The 25,637-nt window shown below is 43.6% G+C and overlaps 1 protein-coding gene across 2 annotated transcripts in view; it reads left to right on the top strand.

Moving 5' to 3' along the window:
• Positions 1 to 25,637, top strand: part of ERBB4 (erb-b2 receptor tyrosine kinase 4) — a 1,557,095-nt gene that overhangs the window by 575,568 nt on the left and 955,890 nt on the right. For both annotated transcript variants that reach the window (XM_073646618.1, XM_073646617.1), the window contains exon 2: positions 1,637 to 1,788. In XM_073646618.1, the coding sequence (XP_073502719.1) occupies positions 1,637 to 1,788 (152 nt within the window). The remainder of the gene's footprint in view (positions 1 to 1,636; positions 1,789 to 25,637) is intronic.

Below are 25,637 nucleotides of genomic sequence, written 5' to 3'. Positions count from 1 at the left end.
TACCTCCACTGATTGAACATTGGTGGCACATTGTTAGTATATGCCACCAATGTATGTTATTGAGTCAATCTCTTCAAAAGAACTACAGACATATCAGTAGCTCAAAAACGTTCTATTCTGCATTTAGCCTTCATCTGTGGTCTATAACTATGGTCATGATGTTAAAGATAACAGTAGGTCAGAAAAAGTGACTGATATATATTGAACATGGTGAGACAATTACACGATAATAATGTATCCTAAAGAGGAAATATTATGACTCCTTGACCTCTACTTATTGGCACACCATAATTAAGGATTTGCAAAGACCAAAATGTGGTTGGTTTCATTCCACTTCTCAATTATGTGTGACATACTGATGATCTCTGCAGCAGTAAAAAGGTTAATCACTTTGACCCAGGGCACAGTTCTTACCAGGAATAAGACTTATGGCAGGATTGTTTGAAGTTTTCCCTTAGGGAGAGAATAAGGAATAACATTAGCCAGTCTGCTGTTCTGGGCTTGGCAGCATGTGTCTGGGTCAATGGAACATTTCCTTTACTCACGAGTGGAGCAGGATTAACAAAGCCATGTTATCACTGCATATAAAGATAAATCGTTCCTGACACTGATGGAAAATAACAGATGATGCAATCGAGTAAAGAGCAGACTTTGGGTACTGCAGCATCTTGATATATGTCAACACAATAGTCTAGACCTCCTTTGTAGACTAAGCACAGATAAATGCTGAACATATACCAGTAAGATGATTGATTAATGCACTATTCTTTATTTATATCCCCTGAAAATATTCCATGAGTAAAGCATATATAGATCTCTATGCAGACATCTCTTCAATATAGCAGTGCCGCTATGACCATTAGTGTGTCAAGATTGCACCTACTGGGGAACCGTCTAACTCCCGAAGATGAGATTATAACAAATATTTTAATATTGAATGTTAAATTAAACAATACACCCATTTAATAGCATAAAAGAGTAAAACTATTTACCTCTTTAAAATATTTTGGACTGACAAGGCTGGCATAAGCACAAGATAAATCTGGGCAGAAGCCATAGCCTAAAGGTCTTGAGGGCCATGACATGCTAGAAAACATGCTGAAGTCAAAGGTGGATTAGTAAGGGGGCTCAAGTAAACTTGATGCTAGCCCTGATGGACAAATAGGCATTTATCATACTAATTGGAGCTCCTAGTTATTGGCTTAAATGGTAGATATTTACATGAAATATTTAATGATAGGAGATATTAATTTGTGGTGCTTAATGAACACCTTAATTTTGGACTTTTGTGATATGTGCAAGAATTCGTAAAAGGATTGTTTATTCTAATTTATTTATTATATAACGCCATCATATTCCACAGCGCTTTATAGACATTTATCATCATTGTTCCCATTGTCCCCATCAGTATGTCCTTAGAGGGTAGGATGAAACTGGAGTACCTGGAGGAAACCCATGCAAACAAACCCCTTGCATATGTCGTTCTTGGTGGGATTTTAGCCCCTCACCCCTGCAATTTTACAGTGCTTACTACTGAGCAGTTGTGTTATGACCATCCTATATTCTGTCTGAGAATTGACTGCATGTTGCCTATTCTGGAAGTTGTTTCTTACGTTACTTCTTTTTTTCATTGCAGTGTGTGCAGGAACAGAGAACAAACTGAGCTCTCTATCTGATCTGGACCAACAGTACAAGTCCCTTCGCAAGTACTATGAGAACTGTGAAGTGGTCATGGGGAACCTGGAGATCACCAGCATTGAGCATGGGCGCAACCTTAGTTTCCTGCGGGTAAGCTTCAATAGAATTGTAACTTACAACTGGAAGACATTTTTTTCAGTATTAATGCTATGGAAAACATTGATAAATGTAGGCAGATTGCTACACGGTTTCCCTCTGTATGTATGCCCTAATAGAGTGAATATACACCTGTCCCTGGCTTGAGCTTCCTTTGTCATGACTTTTCATCTTCAACTGAAGTCTTTTGGTTAGGGTTCTCCTAAAACTTGCGTTTCCTAAAACTCGGGATTGATACTGTTTGCACTGTATTTCTCAACCTGCTAACCAAGTAAAGGATTCTACTGTCGAATTCAACAACAGATGAAAGTTTGAAATATACAGATGTGTCCTTGCTTACTTTTTCTCTTGCCTCCACATATCCCAAGATGTGGGGAATGAGATGACGAGTTAGGAAAAAGATATTTAGCAAAGTTTTGTTGGGAGATGTTTATACACTATAGCGCCAATTAATAAAATAGCTTTTGCCAGAATTCTGTGTAAAACTGTTTGGAATGTCACAAAATGTTGTGATGTTTGGCATTTTATTGCCATTTCTGGGAAGATCCATTTACTCTATGAAAAGTGGGTGTAGATTTGTGGGGAAGAAGGAAGCTCAGAGTGTCCGGCAAATTCATCATAATTTATGTCGTAAAAGTCCCTGACTTGAGCACATTTCTTGCTTGGCGCAACGGCAGCTGGAAGATGCACAATGGGTTTGGTCAATCTTACTCAAGCATTGTTCATCGGGACTGGAATGGACAATGAATGAATTATTATTATTTATTATATCGCCATTTATTCCATGGCGCATAACATGTGAAAATGGGTATACATAATAAAAAAAACTACAATAATCTTAAACAATACACCGACTGGTACAGGGGGAAAGAGGACCCTGACCACGAGGGCTCACAGTCTAAAACTGGGGTCTATGGGCCAATGTGCGGTCACTCTGTGGTTGTCATATAAGTTGAATCCTGTGAAAACATGTTATGGTTACAAATTAACTGTAAGAAATTGAAATCCTTAACAAAATTTGCAAAATAAGTACTTGTGGACATCTGAATTTTACTACTTTAAGACCTCAGTTAGACATCCATTCATGATACACGTATTTGTTCTATCCATTTTTTTCCACTGATAGAACATACTTATGTACCCATTATAACTGCTGATACTACTCACATGACCATGTTTTTCACAGACCGTGTTTTTCACAGACCGTGTGTCCAAGCAAATCTCACAGAGACATGTCCATGACGGATGAAAAGAGTCAATACCAGTCTATGGGTTTGTCAAAAAAAACATATATGCATCCGTGTGCTGTCCATATTTAAAATTGCAAATAAGAGGAGAAGCTTTGTAATTCATTTATTTATCCATCCATGAAAAACACTGATGATATTGATGGTAAAAAAGGACACATGGGCCGTACACGGATGACAAACTGATCCAAAACACTGATGACGTTGGTACAATTTTTTCACGAACGTGTTTAAACACGTACGTGTGAATGAGGTCTAACAATGTCTCTGCTTGAGCAGCATTTTATCAATCATTAAATTTGGCAGTGAGAATTCTAAAATATGTCAAGAAGAGATGAATCTGCAAAAAAATGAATAATGAAAGCAGCTGAATGGAAGATGAAGTTGCAGATCCTTCATAAAATAACCCCTTTCCATATGCTATTATAGGGTAAATGGATGTCAAAATGGGGTCCATTATTGGGAGCTTCATCTATGAGCTAAATCAGAAAGTTTGTCAAAAGCTATTTGCATTCTGATGGACATGAGTAGGGATGAGCGCACCCGTTGAAGTTCGAGTTCTGGTACCCAACCCAAACTTTATTCAAAAGAACTGTACCCCAACTTAAACCAGAAGCGAAACCCCATTGAAAACAATGGAGACCTGGACTTTGAACATCTCTTGGACTTCCCCCGGAACTCCAAACATTGCCATGGAACTCCCGGAAAAGTCCTGGACAACAACTGTCTGGTACGAACGCCAAACTTTTAAGTTCGGGTCCGCTGATCCATAGACGTGACATATCCATGTATTTCATAGTCAACATTCATTTTGAAATGTAGAATAGTATCCCTCTGCACATTCCATTGAATTTTAGAAACGTTTTACACCCTACCGTTTTCAAGATTATCAGATAAAAAAAAAAGATTGTAGTGTACACACATGGCTCTGTGTGGTATGTAAAGGAAGAGTGGCTTTCCCTAGCTTCCTCCGGCTGATGTTTTGGCAGCTGATAAGAAAAGCAGAATTTGTAGTGAAAGAGGGATAGATACAAGCCGGACCTGTCACCATTGACATGAGCCATGTGCCCCCAGCTTCTGGCCCAGGGGAGAGAGGCGACTGGGGGAGATACTGTCAATCTGCATGACATGTAAGCTACGCTTCATCCACATGAAAAGTGGTCTGCTATTTACCTCCTTTCCATCTTCTAAAAAAAAAATCCAGCAGTTAACTCATAGTGAACAAGTGTGAAGAGTAGTAAATGCCGCCAGCAGAAGTTACCCCAGGGCTCGGAGTCAGGCAGACCCAGGATCCTGCGTGAGCATTAAATGCCGTAGAACAGCCTTTTTCATTGGGATCTTTGTCTAATTGTGGATGAAATGAAACTACAAAACTCATTACACATATCAATTAAGCTGAGTCTAAATCACGCCAGCTTTCCCAGAGGTAAAAGGTAGCAGCTCACAACACAATGTTCCAACCTAATAAATCCATTTTTCATTTAAATGCCTCAACCGCTAGAGACGGTGCTTCTATTCTCTGCTGCTCAGCAATCCCTGGTGTAAAATGCTGTAATGCTTGATTGCATTGTAATCAGCAAACAACGTAATGATCTCCAGAATAAAATGTGTTAATAAAAATAACAAGTAGCTGCTTTTAGATCTTTTTGTAGTAATGCAGAATATGAGGGAAAGCTTACGGCAAGTAAAACGTAATCAATGCATGTAAACATTGCGACCAGTGAAGCTTATATCTTTAAAGAACTAATTTAAAAAAAGTAGGCTAGGTCATCAATATGGGATTAGTGGGGGTTCGATTGGCCGCACCATCACTGATCAGCTGACTGAGGGGCTGCGGTGCTCCAGCCAGTGCAGCAGCCTCAGCATTGTTTGCCAGGCACAATTCAGTTCTTTTTGTACATCCACTTCAATGGGATTGAGCTACACTACCAGGTACAGACATGGTTGCCAATTGTCCTAGATTTCCTAGGACTCCTTGGCCAACAGAGGTGGAGTTTACCTAAACCCCACCTAAAAATGGGTGTTCTGGGGAAGATCAGGGTGGAGCTTAAACATTCCCAGAAATGGCAACTATGCATAGTCGCTACAAAACGTTCACAGCTGCGTCTGATACACAACTGAAAAGTCACACAGCTCGCAACACGGTCATGGTCCAGTCTAACTCACTCACATGGTTCTGCCATGGAACTACACAGTTCCTAATAAAAATAAAGAGGGGAATTCATCGAGCCTTTTACATCAGAAAACTGCTGTTAAAATGTACACATTTTTGTACAACATATATTTGTGCAAAAATTTGGAGAATTTTTGAATTTTTATGTCAGCTTTGCCATCTTTTTGAAAATTGGGCTGAGCATAGTGATTGTAGCATGGCCTAGGGTGACCTGGCAGATTTACTGTATGAGAAGCTACACCTTAAATACATAAACAATTTCTTCTAAAGAGTTTTCACCATAAAGTATGACCACTTTTCCTAAATTCTTCTCTATGTACACTTAAGGCAGGTGCACATGAGGATATTTTTGGTCTGAGTGTGATCAAACAAAATATCGGTTTGCAACGGTACCAATTTTATGTTATGGTCCGAGGAAAAAAGATGCTGCTTCTCTGAGTTTGATTTGATATTCCGATTGTGACGCGCCCCTGGGCCTGTGTCGCGCTGCGTTGCGCACGCGGGAGCTTACCCGGAGCCGGATCTGTTGAGGGTTGTAGTCTCGTGGCGGTGACCCGGTCCATGCCCAGGGAGTCAAACTGAGCGGCGATGTATCAGCGGTAGATGTTGGACGACTACGCCACCCGTGGAGTACAGCTAAGGAGCTGCTGCTGCAGGGCAGACCGCTGAGGCCGGTGGTAGGATTGTGCAGCGTGATAGTATAACCCCCAACGGGAGGGGTATGGCCTCAGGGCAGCCGACGTGGATGATGGGGGTAGCAGGAACCACTCGGAGACGGTACGGTGTAGTTCAGGGTCTTTACTGGTGACAAAGATAGACCCTCCCGGAGTACTGGCTAGCGATTGGGGCCTGGTCAGTCCTTGAGCAGATGGGATCTCCCCTGGCCAGGCGGAGTTGTAGGCCTCCCAAACTAACTGTACTCTTCTGGCTACCTTGCTAGAGGCGGGTATAAGTAGCCCACGTCCCTCAGTGTACCGTGTGGTGCTCACCCGTATGGCCGGTGACTCGGGGCCTTCTAGTAGCTTCCGCTCCACGACGGCGGTGCTGGTCCCATGCGTGTGACCGTGCCTTCGGGTTTCTTGGCCAGAGGACCTGGAATCCCCTGCCTGACGGATTCTGCTGCTGGGTAGGAGTTAGTCCCCACAGCCTCGGACTCCGGGTCCGGTAAGAAATCTTCTCAGTCAGGGCGAGCTCTGCAGCTGCCAGCCCCTGACTCCTTGTAACACTGCTCCCACAGAGCTCCTGATGTTCTGATCCTATATTTGCTTCTTTTCTCTGTCTCTACTTCTTCTCTACTCACTAACCCTGCCTCAGCCCTAGGTTTATATAGGGGAAGTTCTTCCCCTCCCAGGACTGGGCAGGAGGTGTGGCATGCATAGGATCCCTGACCAAGAGACCTCCCACCTGCTCTCAGACGTAATATCTCTATCACTGTGGCAACCAGACCCCTGGGGTGTCACAATTGCACTCGACAATTCAAGTCAATGAGTCCATGGAAACGATTGGACTGCACTTGGATGACATCTTAGTGCAGTCCAATTTCCATGGACTGCATCCAAGAGAATCGGATCACACTATGGTCACACTCTGATCAAACTCTGATCAGCATTTTATCAGAAGGTCATTTGCATATTTGATCCCATTCTCTCAGATGAGAGAATCTACGGCCGTCTGCATCTGCTCTTACAGTGACATACTGTATATTGAGCCAACTATGTGTACACAATAGTGCCCAAAAGATCTACCATGGTTCCTCAGCAGTTAAGACTGTCTTGGGGTAGCATTTGGTGGGCTGAACTGTTACATTCATTCTAGGAGGCAGTCTGGATCTCAGTGATTGGATCATAACAGATCAATGGCATGTCCTAGAGATGCTGTTAATTAGTACTGCACCAAAACTTCGTGGGTCTCCTTTAGACGTCCATTTTTCACTTACTTGTTCTATGTTTTTTTTTCCCTTTATCGTCTATAAAACTGCTCACATGTCTGTATTTTGCAGACCGAGTGTCCACAAAAGAAAGAAAAAATACTTTGTTCTTTTTTGAAATTCATCCATCCCTATCAATTGGTCTCTGAGAAAAATGAATCCATCCATGTGTCATCCTAGTGCTGTACTTTTACATTTGTAATCTTTTTTTGTGTGAAAGAAAAACAGATGCCAAAGTAATAGTAAACATGGGCAAACGGACCAAAAGTGGATGAAAATCGGGCCATGTATAATGAAAAATAGTCCTATACATATTTCAGTGGGGTTTCAATGGTGGTTCTACTTTGAAACATTTAAAATGTTCATTTTTCGTTCTGTTTATTTTATCTATTAAAGCCTATTAACAAATGTCAGAAGAAAGCCATAAAGGGGTAAAAAAACACTACAGAAGTGGAAAAAGGGTTTGATTAAGACTTCAAAGTGACATGATTAAATTGCCAACCGAAATGAAAGTAAAAACTCAGCAAAACATTGTGTGGGAGTCTACGCTTAAATGGGTTGTTTGTCTTTCTTAAATGCATACAATTGGGGTTAACAATTATTTTTTGCAAATGGGTTTAAGTAAAGTTTTTGCACCGTTTGCCTCCTATAGCCGCAGTATTACACTGTCTATTGCTGGCTGCAGAATGAATTACTGGGGTAGGCCACATTATTTTTATTGTAACATATGTGTTGGGGGACGTGATTTTGTGGCACTTACTACTATATAGGTATAACAGGTTCTTCTCCTGCTCTTCTTAGTTGAGCTTTCCTCACAGACTGCACAGCTCTCCTGTCCATCCAATGACTACCGGTGGAGGAGCAGTGACCAAACCTGTCTATACACTGCCACCAATAGAAAAATATGTCACATGTGAAAGCTGCTTTACTATTGGAGGAGACTGATGGACAGGTTTGGTCACATGCCCCTCCAGCAGCAGCCATTGTATTGACTGAAGAGCTGTGCCGCCTGTGAGGAAAACTGCACTAACAAGAGCAGGAGGAGAACCTGTCATACATATTCTGCTTCAGTGATTACTAATTTAAGGCTCATTTACATAAGCCAAAAAATCAAGAAATGAGCATTCCTAAGTAAGTTTGTTTCGGATTCCCTGACGAAGGCAACACTGAAACGCACGTCGGGGTGGCCGCTTCATATGGGAGGTCCTGCTGCCACCCTAGTATGTTTTATATCATCTTAATTAGTCCTGTTTTTGCTGGTTACTTGCAAACGTGCTGGCATATTTGTACATGTATCTACATCTTCTATATACCTATACCACTATCAGTGCTAATGTAAGCAGGTGAACTATATGCGACAGCGGAGACACCAGGTGGAACAACAATCTACTTTTATTTGCTTAACAGAATAATATGATTAAAAGATTGTTATTAGAGGCAGATTATACAGACACAGTATTCAGAGAATCAATGGCAGAACAATAATATAAACTGGAATATATTGGTTAATGTACAGTGGGGAATATCAGGATAAACTCAGGGTCTAAAGTCCAACCTAATTCTAGTTGGGGGGGAGGTAAAAGCAGTACTTGGCGGGAACTGTCTCTAAGAGCTTCAGATTTCTGGACCTGACAAGGGCTGCTGCTCCGTCTCACTAGCCGCTTGTTTTCCTAACAAAGTCTATCAGTTCTCTCTGGGCCGCTCTAGCATCAGCCGGACCCCACCTGATCCGCAGCCCTCCCTCTGCCAATGCCCGGTACCGTAATTCTCTGCTGAAAGTGACAGCCCGTCCCACACGTCTCCTTTGATCATTGACCCAGGTACGGGTCTCTGGCCGGGTATCCTCAGGGCTTCTTCAGTACCTGATTGCCGACAAGTGTCTCCTTGGTCTGTATCGATGAGGGCTGGTCCTCAGCTGTTGACTGGCGGCGTCTGGGTCAGAAGCCTTGACTGGCATCGTTCAGGTCTTTTATGCTTGACCGTCGACGGGTGAAGCCTGGACATTGACCGGCATAGCTCTGGTCTTCGGTGCTTGATGGTCATTGTCTGAGTCTGGGCCTTCCTGGTACACACGGTTGTGAACCAACTGTCACTTCTCTTGGCGCCCATTCCTCTTCTGTTTTGGCGTGCTGGCCTTTTGTATCCAAGGCTGGCTTTGTCCCTGTCACCTGACCCAGAGCACTGGCTAATTTTGTTCCTTCTGAAACCTCTCTCTTCCAGATCAGTTCCGCACAGTTTTGTTCCCCTGTGCGCTGTTATCTTATCCTACACTAGCAGCTATGTGTTAAACTATTTCCATCAGTGCAGATCCTGCTGGTTACGTGTAAATGTGCTGATATAGTTGCACAATTACCTATATTTATTATATACCTACATTACTATCAGCACCGTCAGTTACAGCTATAAACTTGTATATTTGTATTCATCGTTCACCGGTATTACCATTTACAGTACAAGCTACAGCTACATATTATATTTTTATAGTGTATATAATAGCTTTGCATTTTGTACCAAATGTATAATAGCGTGCAGCGTGATTCCTCCTTTTATTTTTATTTTTGCTTGTAATTTTGATACATTATTTTTTATCTACTTTATTCATTGTTGCACCCATTTCTCCTTGTTTGTATGTCCTCCATTTTTTAATGAGAAGTAAAAAATATATTTTTACCAATATTTCTTTCATGGACTATATATTGTTATTTTTTGGTGATCATCTACAATTTATTTGCCAATTTGTCCTTTTGCCATAATCCGTTTTGACACATGCACATATTTTTCACATATACAGTTATTTATACATATACAATCTTATATCTATGGTATGTGCATACACATTCTGTCAACTGCTTGGCATTTTTTTTTTCATCATCCTGTATAAATAGCTGATGTGCTGCAGATAAAATGATGTTCTCTGTGGAAAGAAAGATCAAAGTAACAATCAGTCTATGTGCATACAACATTCATTGGCCTGACTAAACAATCCATTAGCCTGCTGCTCATGGCAATTGTTTAATGGCCATGTTCGGCACATCTAAATGTGCCTTTTGTCATTAAAGGGATTCGGACAACTCCTTCTGAATTCCTATGTTTCCCCCAAGTAAATTAATAACATTTTTACCCACCTCCAGTGTCAATGTCCAGTGGTGTTGGTGATGGCTCTCTCAGGGATCGCGTGACATTTTTATGTCACGTGATCCCTCTGGCCTATCAGCGCCGGCTTCATTCTCCTATCATTCAGACAAATCAAGACATTTAGAGAAAGTGAGAAAGCAGCTGCAGTTCTCACTTCCACCAGATTTCAATTACTTTCATAAGAGGGGAGAGTGGAGGCAGCGCTGATTGGCTGCAGGGATTGAGTGACATAAAAATATCATGTGATCCCTGGGAGAGCCAGTAAAGACACCGCTGGAATGGCACTGGCACCGTAGGTGAGTATAAGTGTTATTATTTTACTGGGGGGAAACATATGGATTCAGAAGGGGTTGTCCGAGTAGTGGACAAGCCCTTTAAGTAAGGGGTTGACCTATGCACAACATTTATTACCAGTCCACAGAATTGGTGCAAAATGTATGATCTCAGAGGTCCAAGAACTGAGACCTCCATCTGATCCTGAAAAGGTGTATTCCTAAGTGCCCTATGTGAATGCAGTGGTTGTGAGTCTACATGACCACCCCTCCATTCACGTCTAAATGATTAAGATAAAGAAAAATGTCTTTCATAATGTTACTTATGCTGCTATAAATGAAAGGGTTACCAAGAACACTTGTCACGCAGCCTTGCAGAAAGTGCAGCGATTCTTTACTTGGATAAATGAAATTATTTATTTTGTTGTTTTTATCACCTCAGGAATAAATTATGAAATGAGAACGGAGTCCGGAATGTTTTCTCCTTTCTCATTTGAATAACAAGGAGCAGCATAGTGTACTCGTTGTTTTCTAGGCTCAAAATAAATTCACTGAACACCCGCACAGAACTATAATCACAGGCCTGCATCTCAGCTATTAATATCAGAAATTAGGTACAAATGATGGAAAAATGCAAACACTGTTTCTAGTTTTTTTCCTTGTTACGTTCCGGTCTTTGGAGGGTTTCAGGGTTACTGCGTGATGTGTGTTTTAAGCTGCTAAACTGCTGACATTGATTACAGATATGAAAATGCTGCAAATTTAAAGAGTTTTATTGCCACAGTGGGATAGAGAGGCCATGGGGAAGTATTGTTAAAATGGTGCTTGTAGCATAAAATATATAGAATTAGAATGGCAATCACTAGTAAGATCAAGGAAATTTTCCAGTAAACAAGGTCGTTTTCCCAACTTATTGGAGGAGATTTACAAGGGACATAATTTTAGCCTGCTAGAAATCCACTGCAAAGTCTGTGTTTCTCCCATGGGGATTTTGATGCAGATTTAGATGCAGATTTGACTTAAATCACTACATTCACTTCCATGAAATTGAAGGAACTGTTTTCCCCATCAGTCCCAAAGAAGTTAAGAATGCTCTCATGAAAGGTGGGGTCCCTCCCCAGTTATCAGACCTCATTATGGATTTAAAACCTATCTTGATGATAAATGTATTCAAATAGGAAATCCCTTCAAATAATTCCTCTGTATGTACATACATATCTTCCCCCTGCTAACTGCCACTGACACTAATGTAGGACCGGTGTAACATTACCTCATGAAGACCTCTTCCTAACATTGCCCACTTAGTCTTCAGACCAATCTATAGTTATCATTGCATATAAGGCAAAAGTGAGACTTATTGCTGAAGAGAATAGACTTTGAGTCCAGCCTCCATTGATAAATTCCAGCCTCCAGACTCCATTTGATGACCACTTGGCCAACACCATGAATAGGTCTTCATGAGGGTACATCACATGAGTCTTACTCCAGGGATTATGGTGTACAATGGTATAATTTATGGTAGCTGACCTCCTCTAGTCATTATTCTAGGAATGCTAACAGCTTGGTGTTATATTGATTTGGTGGTAGAACCAGTGGTACGGCCAAAGTGTTCCAGGAGCCGAATTTTCAACATGACAATGACAGGCCACTTGTTGCTCGTGCTGCAATGAGCAGCCTGCATTGCTTAAATGTGCTACCATAGTCTGCAACATCTCCAGACTTGTCTCCCATCCAGTACATCTGGGACGTCATTGATTGGCAACTGCAAAAGGAGCTGCCAGGAGCGGAGCTTGATAATTTGCCCAAGCATATTTAGCATTCCTCAGGCAACCATTGAAAACCTCAAGACAAGATGCTTAAGTGAGTGTATTTTTGCGCACTGTGCTCATACTCGATACTGAATAGATCGAGATGTTTTGAAAATTTGTTTCCATTTTTTCATGGTTTGCACATTATTAACATGTCTATCATCCTGTGATTTCCTTCACTCCAAGACTTTTCTTTTTTGATGTTGCAGTTTCAATGTTGAGGAGTATAAATTACACAATTTTACTCACATACAGTGCCCCTAATTTACTCAACCAGCGGACCTGTCTATTAAATTAAGACTATTTTTGTCCAGTATTAAAAATCAGTTGTTTTTTTCCCAGACATAAGTCCTGTTTGAGAATATTGTTGGTTCTCTCAGGTATTACTACTTATCACATGTGTGAATAGGACTAGATCCAGTAATAGGCGGCGTGTAGCAATATGTACCGCAAGGTTATGTTCTAGCTAAGAGTCAGGCATTTAGTTCTTTATGGGAGCGTAGAAATCTCAATGTGATGCCTCTGAGAAATGACCTGTTTGTAAGCAAGAGACTAAACATATTTAAGTTGCTGTATTGCAAATAAGCAGGGACAATAATTATTTTTGGGGGAGTTTGAAGGACTCCCTAATGAATTCTTACAATTGGAAGCTTTGCAATCGTTTCCCTTTAAATTACATACTTTTTACATGTTATGCCATTGCAATATCTTGACTCTGTAAACTGAGCAATTTGAGTCAGAGATGTGCTGTTGATATTTCTGCTTCCTCACGGGACTAATTTTATTAAATAAATACTGGAACGTGTGCAAATATGAATGCATAAAAGTTTTGGAAAAAATAGCATCTTATTCACACTGACAGCCAGTAGTTCTGGTTGGTCTTCCTGCACATTTTCTGTAAATGTTCACGATTCCATATAGTGTTCAGTAAAGGCTATGGATGCTTTGAAATGTAAAAAAAAATATATATTTACATGTAAATAGTTACCTTTAGTTAAAAAAGTCGCTAAGTTTCAGTCTGATATATTCATTTCTTCAGAAATTTTCAGACTCTCTGAAATGCAGTTTTCAGGCTGATCCTAGTTTCAGATTTTTCTCTTCTGGTAGTGTCCCACATAGTAATGCAAGCTGCACCTGAGATCCATGATGCTTTCATTATCTTCATATCTTAGTATAACTTCATTCCCGATTGGTTTCTTTCCTGCTTTCTCATAAAACAACTCATGAGAGATCTCTTCTTCTTTGTGCTGACACGGATGATCTAAAGTGCGTGTCACAGCTCCCTTACTTTGCAACGTCTGCAGTCGGAGCTCTCTTTTGGACTGAATGCTTTTTCCACTCTGCAATGTGATCTGCCTTTTATTCTCCTTTTCCTATTAGTTCTAACACTGAGAAAAAGGAAGAGAGCGAGAATTGAGAGCTAAACATAACAAGGAGCAGTGTGCTGCCTGATCTCTAACAGAAACATCAGGATAGCCAGGTATATGAAGAAGTTGCACAGATTCTACACATGCAAAATAGAAAGAGCTATTTTAATGGAACCTGTTAAGTCCAAAACTGCCATTTACTTGCATAGTGTAAATCTGCATGTAAAACGCATGAAAATTCTGCCTAGCTGTAGAGTAGGCTGTCAATCAAAGTGACGAGGAATAATTACAGTCACGCTCAATGAATAGTCATCGGTGACTGTAACCACTCTCTGCACTGCCCCAATCACTGGAAGTAAGCAGCTACAGGGAGGATGTAAGTTTAGGTTCTCTCTGTAACCGATGTTGGAGTAGAGCAAAAAGGCAGGATTTTAACGCTATTTACTTGCAGATTATCTCTTCTTCAGCAAGTAAATAGCATATTTGAACACGGCATGTTCCCTTTAATATTAACTTATTAGAAAATAGCTTAGTTTTACTTTGAAAAATGAGTATAAAAGACATGGACTGACATATCATTTGTGCAATCCATGCGGCCGCACAGGTGCTCAAGAGGTAAGGGGGCCATTTCCTCCTGAAAAGCAGGTATAATTGTGCATTATAATGAACTACTGGGCAATAAAGGGCCCCTATACTGTTCTTGCACAGGGGCCATTTTCTGTCTGTGCCCGCCAGTGATAGTGATAAAAGATATTTGTTTTCTTTAAAACAAGCAGTTTCTGTTCATTAGTATATGTATAAGACAACACCCTTTGAGAGATGAGAGAAACATGCAGTGGGAAATTTTTAATAAAAAGTATGCAACACCCGTCAATACGGAGAGTATGCGAATGTAACACCCCTTTAGGGCTACCACGATACGCTGGGTGTTATGGGGGGGTCTCACCTCTCTAGGGCATAGTGCCTCCACCCGAATCTTGATTGGAGCTCTCACTGGGACTGCAGAAGGACTGTTATCTTCTGCCAGGGACTGATTCGGGAAGCCCCTGCCACAGCTCAGTACACACTCACCCAGAACAGGAGTAAAACTGTTTAACAGGTTTATTGCTATGCAGCAGAAATGAGGTGGATTTAAAGAAATAACATACAATGCAAGTAACGGTGCTCAGTAAAAGTCATATACATATCACAATCTAATTCTACCCCGACCCTGCAAATATAACGTAGCAGGTTTTCCCTTTTTTGTATTAACTCAGTCCAAACATTGGGGCCCAGTTGCGCGGATATTGGCGCGCAAATTATAACCGTTGGTGCACTTAGATGAATATTAATGTCAATAGTCTGGGTTGTAGTGTACTCACTGTAAATAGCGCTGGTAGAACCACAAGTCTCAGAAGGGCACTCACGGTGCGTCTCAAACGGTCGTATGTTTCTCTGGACACCAGCTGGGAGTGGCAGGATTCAGCCCTTTATATGGTGTGAGTGCCGGCAGAACTTTCCGAGTCCTTGATGTCACTTGCTTCACAGGGTGACAAGGCCGCGCTCTCTCCAGCAGCACGGGTATATCAGAGGGGATGGCAACACTCTGCAGTGTAGAGGAATACAAATCCACAGCGCTCCGTCTTTCACAGCAAGCTGCCACGCTCTCTTTCCTCTGAACTTTTACTTTCACTTCCTGCCCAGCTCCCTCCCCCAAGTCCCTCCTCCTCCAATCCACTCTCTTTCCTTCTATCCTTCCAGGCTGTGTCATCTGACTGAAACAAGGGTCCCTGGGAATTGTAGTCCACTGCAGCTCAGGGGAAAAACCATTAATGTCTGTAAGTCCCTGTTTAACAGCAGCTGCAAAGCTCTTCTTAGTGTCTGTAAGTCCCAGTATACCAGTAGCTGAACGGACAGTTCCATGTGCAGGTATTACATGAAGAAAAAATGTGCATTTATATAAAATTGGTGGCTGAAGGAAAAAGAGAACAAAACATGCAGGTTAGATAAATTGGAGGAAAATTTACTAACATAAAAGCACCAAAATTCTGTCTTAAAATAAATCCTAATTCGGATACATATAACATGTAAGACATTTATTGTTTTTTCTCGCTTTTCAAATCTTGTTTGACAAGGGGTGTGACTTAAATGAAAAGGGCCACAACTTAACTTAAATAGGATGTGGCTTAAAATGTGACACATTCCACCCACACTTTGCTAAAGAAAACGATCAACTTAAAGTTAGATAAAAAAAAATTCTAATGGTTCTCTGACTATATCACTCATCATGATCTACTCTGATAATTCTGGTGCATCACTACATCATGAACATGCTACATACAAAATACAGTACATATAGTTATTGCAGTTACAGTTTCTTTTTTTTGGGCAATGAAAGACACTCCCCCCAGTGGAACAAATGCTGTGACTTTTATCTCTATTAATTATCTAACAGAACTTTTGTCCATTTAGAGAATTTTGTTCAGGTCTTCTGAATTCCCCATGACTTTGAACTGAGTTTTACATGCAGTAGAAGTTAGGGGAAAAAGGTTTAGAGCAGAGGCTCCAACAGATCACTTTTGGGTCATTGTTTCAGCTAGTGATGAGCGAGCACTAAAATTCTCGGGTACTCGTTGCTCGGGTCGAGCAAATTGGAATACTCGGGTGCTTGACCCAAGCAACGAGCCCAATGTAAGTCTATGGGAAACTCCAGCATTTTTCAGGTGGCTCCCCCTGGCGGTCTGCAGAAGGCCTAAAAATTGCCCAAATCGATTGGAACAGTGCTCAAATGACATGGGAACAGCATGGGGAAGACCCCTGGAAGCATTTCTGACTCCCAGGTCACTGTTGTCAACAACGTTGTCAGAGGTATTGCGCCACTTTTAAGGACTCACAATAAAACATACCAAAACTAAACCAAAATGGATTTTCCTGGGAAATATGTTAAGGAACATCCTTTCCATGACATGTACAATGTATATAAAGCAAAATAAAAAAAAAAAAAAAAAATAAAATACTCCACACCTTGGGCTATGTTCACACGAAGCGTTTTTGATGCGTTTTTGCAATTTTGCATTGCTTTCAACAAAGACAAATGCATTCACTGGGAAATGTAATTTTAACATTTTACAACCTTTTCTGGCCATGTGGTGTGTGACAAATCATCAGACACATGCATACAGAGCTGAAAAGACATGGAAACAGCATGGGGAAGACCTCTGGAAGCATTTCTGATTCCCAGGTCACTGCCTAAAAGTGTGCCCATCAAAAGTGATCCTTGGCGCATGCGAAGATGCCTCCCGCCATGCACCTGTCGTTGCAGACTTGCAACAATCACCGTCCACGTCCGTGTCCCAGTTCAGCGTTCAGTTGTCCCTACCCCATTCCTTGGAATGCAAGCGCAAGTATGCAGCCAGACACCCACCCACCCACCCACCCACAGGCTGCAATACTATACTGACAAATTTTTGACAGCTGCTTGCACTTGAAATGTGTCCTTTTAGTCTCATGGAGGCGGAAGCTTTTCATAACCTCATGCCGACGACGGCTGGGTGTCCATACTCGGTCCCCCGCCACCACTGTTTCTCCCGGTGTCGCATCCGCCTTCCACAAGCACTGGTCCCACAACATTACCCGTGCCCTCCCCAGTGCACTTTCTGGGAAGGACCGCCTAACCACAAACACGTGGACAGGTGAATGTGACCAAGGACAGTACGGAGCCAGTCTACAACTTTTTTTGCTGAGAGTTGTATTTAGCTCAGTGAAAGGACTGGCATAGAGGGAAATCGTATCTACCCTGGATGTCATTTCTCCAAGGAAGTCCTCAAATGCAGCTTGTTGCAGAAGCAATGGCAGCCCATCCAACATCAACCCGCACTTGTCGGTGGTGCTTTGACACAAACACATCTGTCTTTGCGCAATGAATTTCTTGAATAGAGAGTTCGACAATGGCCTGATCTGTAATGCAGTTTAAGAAATAACATGCATAAGCATGGCCGATCCACATTAAAAAAGCAGCCATAGAGTGTCCGGGAACCTTCCGCCACACTTTTCTTAGCCAGGGCTGCTTCTCGGCAGGGTTGGACGGGCCCACCAGAGAACTGGAGACTCCTCCGGCAGGCCCTGGCTTCTCCTTCAGGAGAGTTCATAGTGCCGAGGTGAGTCCATAATGATGATAGAGGCCACCATCTGCTTAGTTTTCTGTTACTTGGAATGCAAGTGCAAGTTTGCAGCCAGCCACCCACCCGCCCACCTACCCACAGGCCGCAACACTAAACTGCCAGATTTCTGGGCAGCTCTTTGCACTTGAAATATGGCCTTTTAAGCTCGTGGAGGCGGAAGCTTTTCACAACCTCTTGCCGGCTGCGGCTGGGTGTCCATAGTCGGTCCCCAGCCGCCACTATTTCTCCTGGTATCGTCTCCGCATTCCACAAGCACGGGTCCCACAACATTACCCGTGCCCTCAGCAGTGCACTTACTGGGAAGGACCGCCTAACCACAAACACGTGGACAGGTGAATGTGGCCAGGGACGCTACGGAGCCAGTCCACAACTTTTTTTGCTGAGAGTTGTATTTAGCTCGGTGAAAGGACTGGAATAAAAGGAAACCGTATCTACTCCGGCTGTCATTTCTCCGTCACCAGGTTCCGTCCATTATCACACATGACCGTGCCTGGCTATATGTTCAGCGGTGAGAGCCACAGATCAGGCTGCTGTGTTACAGCTTTCAACAACTCTGCAGCGCTGGGCGGTTTGTCAATTAAGCATTAAGCATGTTATCTTCAGCACAGCCTGTTGCAGCTTGGCCAAGGCAGTGCTGTAGTGCTGTCAGCTTGTGACTGATGTGGTCATTTCAGAGATGGAGGAGGAGGTGCATGAGCTGAACAATGTGATTACATTGAATTTAAATTGGTGACACTGTTTTTTATAATAAAGAAAGATCCCATTGTTTTGTTTTTTTTTACGTTATTTTTTAAGACAAATGCATTCACCGGGAAATGTCATTTTAACATTTTACAACCTTTTCTGGTAATGTGGTATGTGACGCATCATCAGACACATCCTGCTTTCTTTATGATGGAGGGACTCTGAAAGTAATAAAGCCAATCTTTATAGGGACATCAGACGGCCTTTACTATTCTTAAAAGGCCATCAGTCGGCCCTTGCTATTGTTAGAGAGCCATCAGCCGGCTATGCTTTGTTGTTCCCATTATTAACAAGTGGGTCTCCTATACTGTTATTGCATATTCAGTGACTGCAATGGCTGCCAAAAATTTGGACGCAACCCAATACCCCTTTGAAGAGATATAGAGGAGGGTCCCAGTAAAAAAAATGTTCCCATTATAAAGGAGCGGGTCTCCTATAGTGGTAATGCCCATGCTGTGAATGCAAGGGCTGCCAAAATTTGGGAAAAACCCCACTAAAAATTTAAAGACACACAGAGCAGGGCCACAGTAACAAGTATAACATGTTCCCATTAGAAAGGAGAGCGTCTGCTATACAGTTATAGGGTATGCAGTGAGCCCAACGGCTGACCAATTTTAGGAAAAACCCCACTAAGAATTTAAAGACACACAGAACAGCGCCACAGTAACAAGGTACGACATATTTCCATTAGAAAGGAAAGCGTCTGCTATACAGTTATAGGGTATGCAGTGAGTCCAACGGCTGACCAATTTTAGGAAAAACCCCACTAAGAATTTAAAGACACATAGAGCAAGGCCACAGTAACAAGGTACGACATGTTCCCATTAGAAAGGAGAGGTTCTCCCATAGTGTTGGCCTATGCAGTGAATGCAAGGCTGCCAAAAATTTGGAGGCACTTCAATGCCCCTTGGAAGAGACGTGGAGGAGGGCCTCATAAAAAAATGTTCCCATTAGAAAGAAGCGGGCCTCCTATACTTGTAATGCCCATGCACTAAGTGTATGGGCTGACAAACATTTACCCCTGGGGGGTATACATGAACATACTGTATAAAAAAATTTTTTTACGGGCATCATAAACACCCTTTAAAAAAATTATGTGGGTGTTGCATCACGGACCACGGTCACCCTGGTGATATGGTGGTGGATGATGAGGAGAAGGAGGAGGACAAGAGCAAATAGCCAAAATCACGAAGTGTATACCCATGTGTGGGTGTGAAAAGGTGCATGGGAATACACCTCCCAAGAAAAGACACTGGATTTGAGTTTATGTTATGCTGCTATCATTCGGTGGTGTTGAGAAGTCTGGCCCAATCCAGCCGTTGTTAATTTTGTAAGAGTCAGCCTGTCAATATTTTCAGCTGACAGGCGGATGCGCTTATCAGTTATAATTCCACCAGCAGCACTAAATACCCGCTCTGATAAAACGCTGGCGGCAGGGCAGGCCAGGACCTCCAAGGCATAGAGAGCCAGTTCAATCCACGTATCCAGCTTGGATACCCAATAATTATAAGGCACAGTGGAATCACAGAGGACGTTGGTACGGTCGGCAAGGTACTCCCTCACCATCTTCCCAAGCTTTGCACTCCTTGTGAGAGTACCCCGCGCCTCAGGGCCTGTGCGAAGAGAGGGTCTGAGAAAACTCTCCCAGAACTTTGACAGTTTTCCCCTGCCTCTGCTGGATTGAAGTTGTGTCTCTCTCGCCTGTACTCCTTGGTTGTCCAACGAAGTGTGCCCTCTGGCGCCAGCGTTTTCAGATGGGAATTTTTTTAATAGTTCCGCAACAAGGGCCTTCTGGTACAGTCCCATTTTTGTAGACCTGTCCGCCTCAGGAATAAGAGATATAAAGTTCTCCTTGTAACGTGGGTCTAGAAGTGTCACCAACCAGTAATGACTGTCACCCAAAATTTTGAGAACGCGAGGGTCAGGGGAAAGGCAGCGTAACATAAACTCAAGCATGCGTGCCAGACTACTAACAGGCAAGACTTTTGTGTCCTCACCAAGAGGATGACTGACCATGCTCTCCTCCTCCCCCTCCTCTCTGTCCTCTGGCCATCCACGCTGAACAGACGGTATGACAGCTGTGCATGTAGTACCGTCTATAGTGCATGAAACTAGCTCCTGTCCTTCCTCCTCCTCCTCCTCTTCCTCATTGTCACCCAATCCACGTTGGGTTGAGATGAGGCTTGGCGGTGTTTAATCACCCTGTATGGTTCCTTGCTCCATCTCATCGTGCTCCACCTGCAATGCATCCTCTTTGATTATGAGCAGAGAGCGGTTCAGAAGACAGAGAAGCGGGATGGTGCCGCTATGCATCATCGCCGCTCATCATCTTGGTGGAGTCCTCAAAGTTTTGGAGGATGGTACATATGTCTGACATCCATGTCCACTCATGAGGTCTTATGTGTGGAGTCTGAACTAAATACCGACGGCCTTGTTAATATTGGTACTCAACAACTGCCCTCTTCTGCTCACAAATCCGTCCCAACATCTGCAGTGTAGACTTCCAACGTGTGGGGACATCACACACCAGTCAGTGAGCCGGAAGCTGCAAACGCTGCTGAAATACTGAAAGGGCGGCGGAAGCTGTAGCTGACTTTCTAAAACGGGCACACAGGCGGCATACTTTAACAAGCAGAATCAGCTGCTCCGGGTAGGATTTGAGAAACCGCTTAACCACGAGGTTAAGTACATGGGCCAGGCATGGTACGTGTGTGAGCTTGTCTCGCCTCAGAGCCGCCACAAGGATCGGGCCATTGTCACACACGACCATGCCTGGCTGTAGGTTCAGCGGTGTGAACCAAAGTTCTGCCTGCTCTTTCAGAGCTGTCCACAACTCTTCAGCATTGTGCGGTTTTTCACCTAAGCATATTAGCTTCAGCACTGCCTGTTGCCGCTTGACCGAGGCAGTGCTGCAGTGTTTCCAGCTTGTGACTGATGTGGTCATTTTGGAGATGGAGGCTGAAGAGGAGGTGGAGGCTGAGGAGGATGAGGTGCAGGAGCTGTAGACCGTGGGGGCAACCCTGATTGACCTAGGGCCCGCAATCCTTGGCGTCGGGAGGAAGTGTTCAGTCCCAAGGTCCGACTGGGTCCCGGCTTCCACTATGTTAACCCAGTGTGCCGTCAGCGAGATGTACCGTCCCTGCCGACAAGCACTTGTCCACGAATCCGTAGTTAGGTGGACTTTCCTGGTAACTGCGTTGTTGAGGGCACGGCTAATGTTTTGGGACACATGCTTGTGCAATACGGGGATGGCACACCGGGAGAAATAGTGGTGGCTGGGGACAAAGTACCGAGGGATGGCCGCTGACATCAGGTTGCGGAAAGCTTCCATCTCCACGAGCTTAAAAGGCAACATTTCGAGCGCAAGCAGTTGTGAAATGTGAGAATTTAGTAGTGTGGCCTGTCGGGCGTTGGCTGCATATTTGCGCTTGCGTTCCAAGGACCGGGGTATGGACAACTGAACGCTGCGCTGGGACGAGGACATGGACGTGCTTCCTGATGCTGCTACTTGAGAGTGTGCAAAGACAGGTGCAGGGCAGGAGGCATCTTCGCATGCACCATGGACAGGGGATTTGCTTGCATGCACAACAGCGGTAGAAGCAAGGGTGCCACCCGCATACACTGTTCCTGGACCCTGGGGTTCAGCCCACAAAGTCGGGTGCTTTGCTGCCATAGTTACATAGTTACATAGTTTATAAGGCCGAAAAAAGACAAGCGTCCATCCAGTTCAGCCTATTTCTTGTGCACTGCAGCTATTCCGCAGCGTTGATCCAGGGGAAGGCAAAAAAAACCCATGCGGTATAGGCCAATTTACATCATTGAGGAAAAATTCACTTCCCGACTCCATTCTGGCAGTCAGATTAAATCCCTGGATTAATTAACTATTACTAAGCATAAGATGTAATTTTATTGTTCTCAAGAATGGCGTCCAGGCCTCTCTTGAACTCATTAAGTGAGTTGGACATCACCACTTCCTCTCCCAGAGAGTTCCAGAGTCTCACGGCTCTGACCGTAAAGAATCTCCTTCTATGCTGGTGCAGGAACGTGCTTTCCTCCAGACGCATAGTGTGCCCCCTCGTCTTTGTCACCATCCTTGGTATAAACAGGTCATGGGAGAGATCTCTGTACTGGCCCCTGATGTATTTATACATGTTTATGAGGTCTCCCCTAAGCCTTCTCTTTTCCAACGTAAATAGGCCTAATTTTGACAACCTCTCTGGGTATTCTAGACCCTCCATTCCCTTTATTACCTTAGTCGCCCTCCTTTGTACCCTCTCTAGCTCCAATATGTCTTTCCTGAGCACCGGAGCCCAGAACTGTGCACAATATTCTAAGTGCGGCCTTACCAGCGCTTTATACAGAGGAAGAACAATGTTCTCATCATATGCCCCTATTCCTCTTCTGATGCATGCCATGACTCTATTTGCCTTCGCAGCTGCTGCCTGACACTGGGCACTCCAATTTAATTTGCTGTTAACCAAGACGCCCAGGTCCTTCTCCATGTCAGATTTCCCCAACGGTTTCCCATTTAATATGTATGGGTGACTGCTGTTTTTTTTCCCCATGTGCATGACCTTACATTTATCGGCATTGAACCCCATTTGCCATTTTTCGGCCCAACTCCCCAATTTATCTAAATCCTCCTGTAGCTGTGCCCTATCCTCATCTGTATTAACTACTTTACAAAGTTGTGCCTGATCATGCTGGTGGTGGTCAGGCTGGTCGTTTTGCCACCCCTGCTGATGCTGGCCTGGCAGGTGGTGCAAATGGCCTTTTTGGGGTTATCGGCAGAGTCTTTAAAAACAACAAGACTCGGGAAGACCTAACAGTTGTACTGGCAACTTCCTTCGTGTTGGTGTTACGGGGAACGGTTGCCTGCCTTCTGTCTGCGGCCACCACACTGCTTCTTCCTGCCTGTTGGGATGCTCTGCCTCCCTCCCCCCGTGTGCTGCTGTCCTCGCTCTGCATGTCCTCCTGCCAGGTTGGGTCAGTTACTATATCATCCACCACCTCGTCTTCCACTTTCGCACCCTGGTCCTCCACCTGACTTTCTGGCAATTGTGTCTCATCATCGTCCACCTCTTGTGACACTTTCCCACCATCGCTTTCGTGTGACCGTGGCTGCTCAAATATTTGGGCATCGCTACACGCAATCTCCTCTTGCCCTGCTTCAAGTGGACCGTGCGAGAAGTCCGAATCTATAAATATAAAAGTGAACAGCTCTTCGGAGTGTCCAAGTGTGGGATCAGTTGTCTCTGGGTACTCGGCATGGTGGGAGGAAGGAGGATCAGGGTGAGGATTATGCAGTCCAGACTCACGGCTACTGAGACTTGACCGTGTGGAAGACAGGGTGGTGGTGGTGGTGGCTAAGTGACTGGAAGCATTATCTGCTATCTAACCAACAACCTTTTGATATTGCTCTGGGTTCAATAGTGGTGTGCTGCGGTCCCCTAGAAATTGGGACAGGAAGGTCAGGCGAGAAGATGTGGGTGTTTGTTGTGGCATAATTTCAGCTTGCCCACGGCCTTGTCCTCGGGCTCTGCATGCACCATCACCATCACGTCCAGTTCCCCGTCCCTTGCCACGTGCCTTGCCCATTTTAAATGGAGGACAGTATCTTCCACGCTCACTACAAATGACTGAGTTTGGAGCGAACTTATATGTGATCTGTGTGACGGCGAAAACAGAGTTTTAAATACCTGGCCTGTAGGTAAGTAGTTTGAACAGCAAACTGCTGTGAATTACTTCACTGACACCCTAATGGAATTTTTTAATGGAGGCCAGAAATGGCAGTATTTTCTGACCACGTATATGTGATCGGTGTGTTGGAGAAAACAGAGTTTTAAATACCTGGCCTGTAGGTAAGTAGTTTGAACAGCAAACTGCGGTGAATTGCTTCCCTGACACACTGAAAGAAATTTTTAATGGAGGCCTGAAATGGCAGTATTTTCTGACAACGTATATGTGATCCGTGTGACGGAGAAAACACAGTTTTAAATAGCTGGATTTTTAGCGCTGTAATATGGAAAGGACCTGGCTGTATTCTGCAGTGCGAACAAGCAAATGGCGCAGAAAAACGGTGTTCTCTGGATTGCCTTTTAAGCAAATAATGAGGATTAAGATCCAAAGAAAAGTATTCCTGGCCCTTGAGACCTGGGCCTTTGTATAAATATATCTAACAGCAGCAGAAGGCAGAATTGGAATGGAGCCTCTTGTGCTATAAGCACTGCAGTCTGCTATATACCCTGCCTGCCTGCCTATATACACTGCCTGTCTGATATCTCTGCAGATGGATTAGTTAGTCCTCAAAAGGACTGTTTGTTAAGATGGATATGTGTAATGTACGGTTTTTCTCCCTACACTACCTAATACACAAGCAAATCTCTCCCTGCATCATCAGCACCTCTCCCTATCTTGTCTGATTCCGGAGTGACTGTGATGAGCATGGCGGTGCCAGGTCTGATATAGACCTGATGACGCTGTGCGGCCAGCCAATCACTGTAATGCCCACAACCAACATGGCTACTGCATTACAGTGCATGGCAGGCAATCCCTGCATGTTCATTGGCCCTCTAAAGAGCGCCAAACATGCAGGGAGGAGACCCGAGATCCCGACCGAGCAACCCGGAAATACTCGGTGAGCGCCAAGCATCTCGAGCAGTAGCGAGCATGCTCACTCATCACTAGTTTCAGCCTGTAAAAATTAGCATCACTTAATATTATGTTCTGCTCTTACTTTGGAGATTTCTGGCTTCCTGCAGACATAAGCTTAAAAGTTGTGCGCAGCATGCAAACAGATTCAAGATTATTGTACTGATTGTTCCTTTGCTTTAGAGTTCACCTTTTAAAGGGAACCTGTCACAAGAAATAACACTATTAACCTGCAGATACGTGGTTATTCTGCAGGTTAACAGCGTTATTATGCTGCCCGGCGCCTGCACATAGCCAAATGCAATGGGGAGAAAATTAACTTTACTCTCCCTGCCAGCATTCGGTTTGAGTCATAGGAG

This window comes from Phyllobates terribilis, unplaced genomic scaffold (genome assembly GCF_046119375.1).
Source record: "Phyllobates terribilis strain yellow unplaced genomic scaffold, ASM4611937v1 Scaffold_9__5_contigs__length_417890890, whole genome shotgun sequence".
In the NCBI taxonomy this organism is placed as follows: Eukaryota; Metazoa; Chordata; class Amphibia; order Anura; family Dendrobatidae; genus Phyllobates; species Phyllobates terribilis.
Note: the sequence above shows the minus strand (reverse complement) of the source record. Positions and strands in the feature narration are given on the sequence as shown.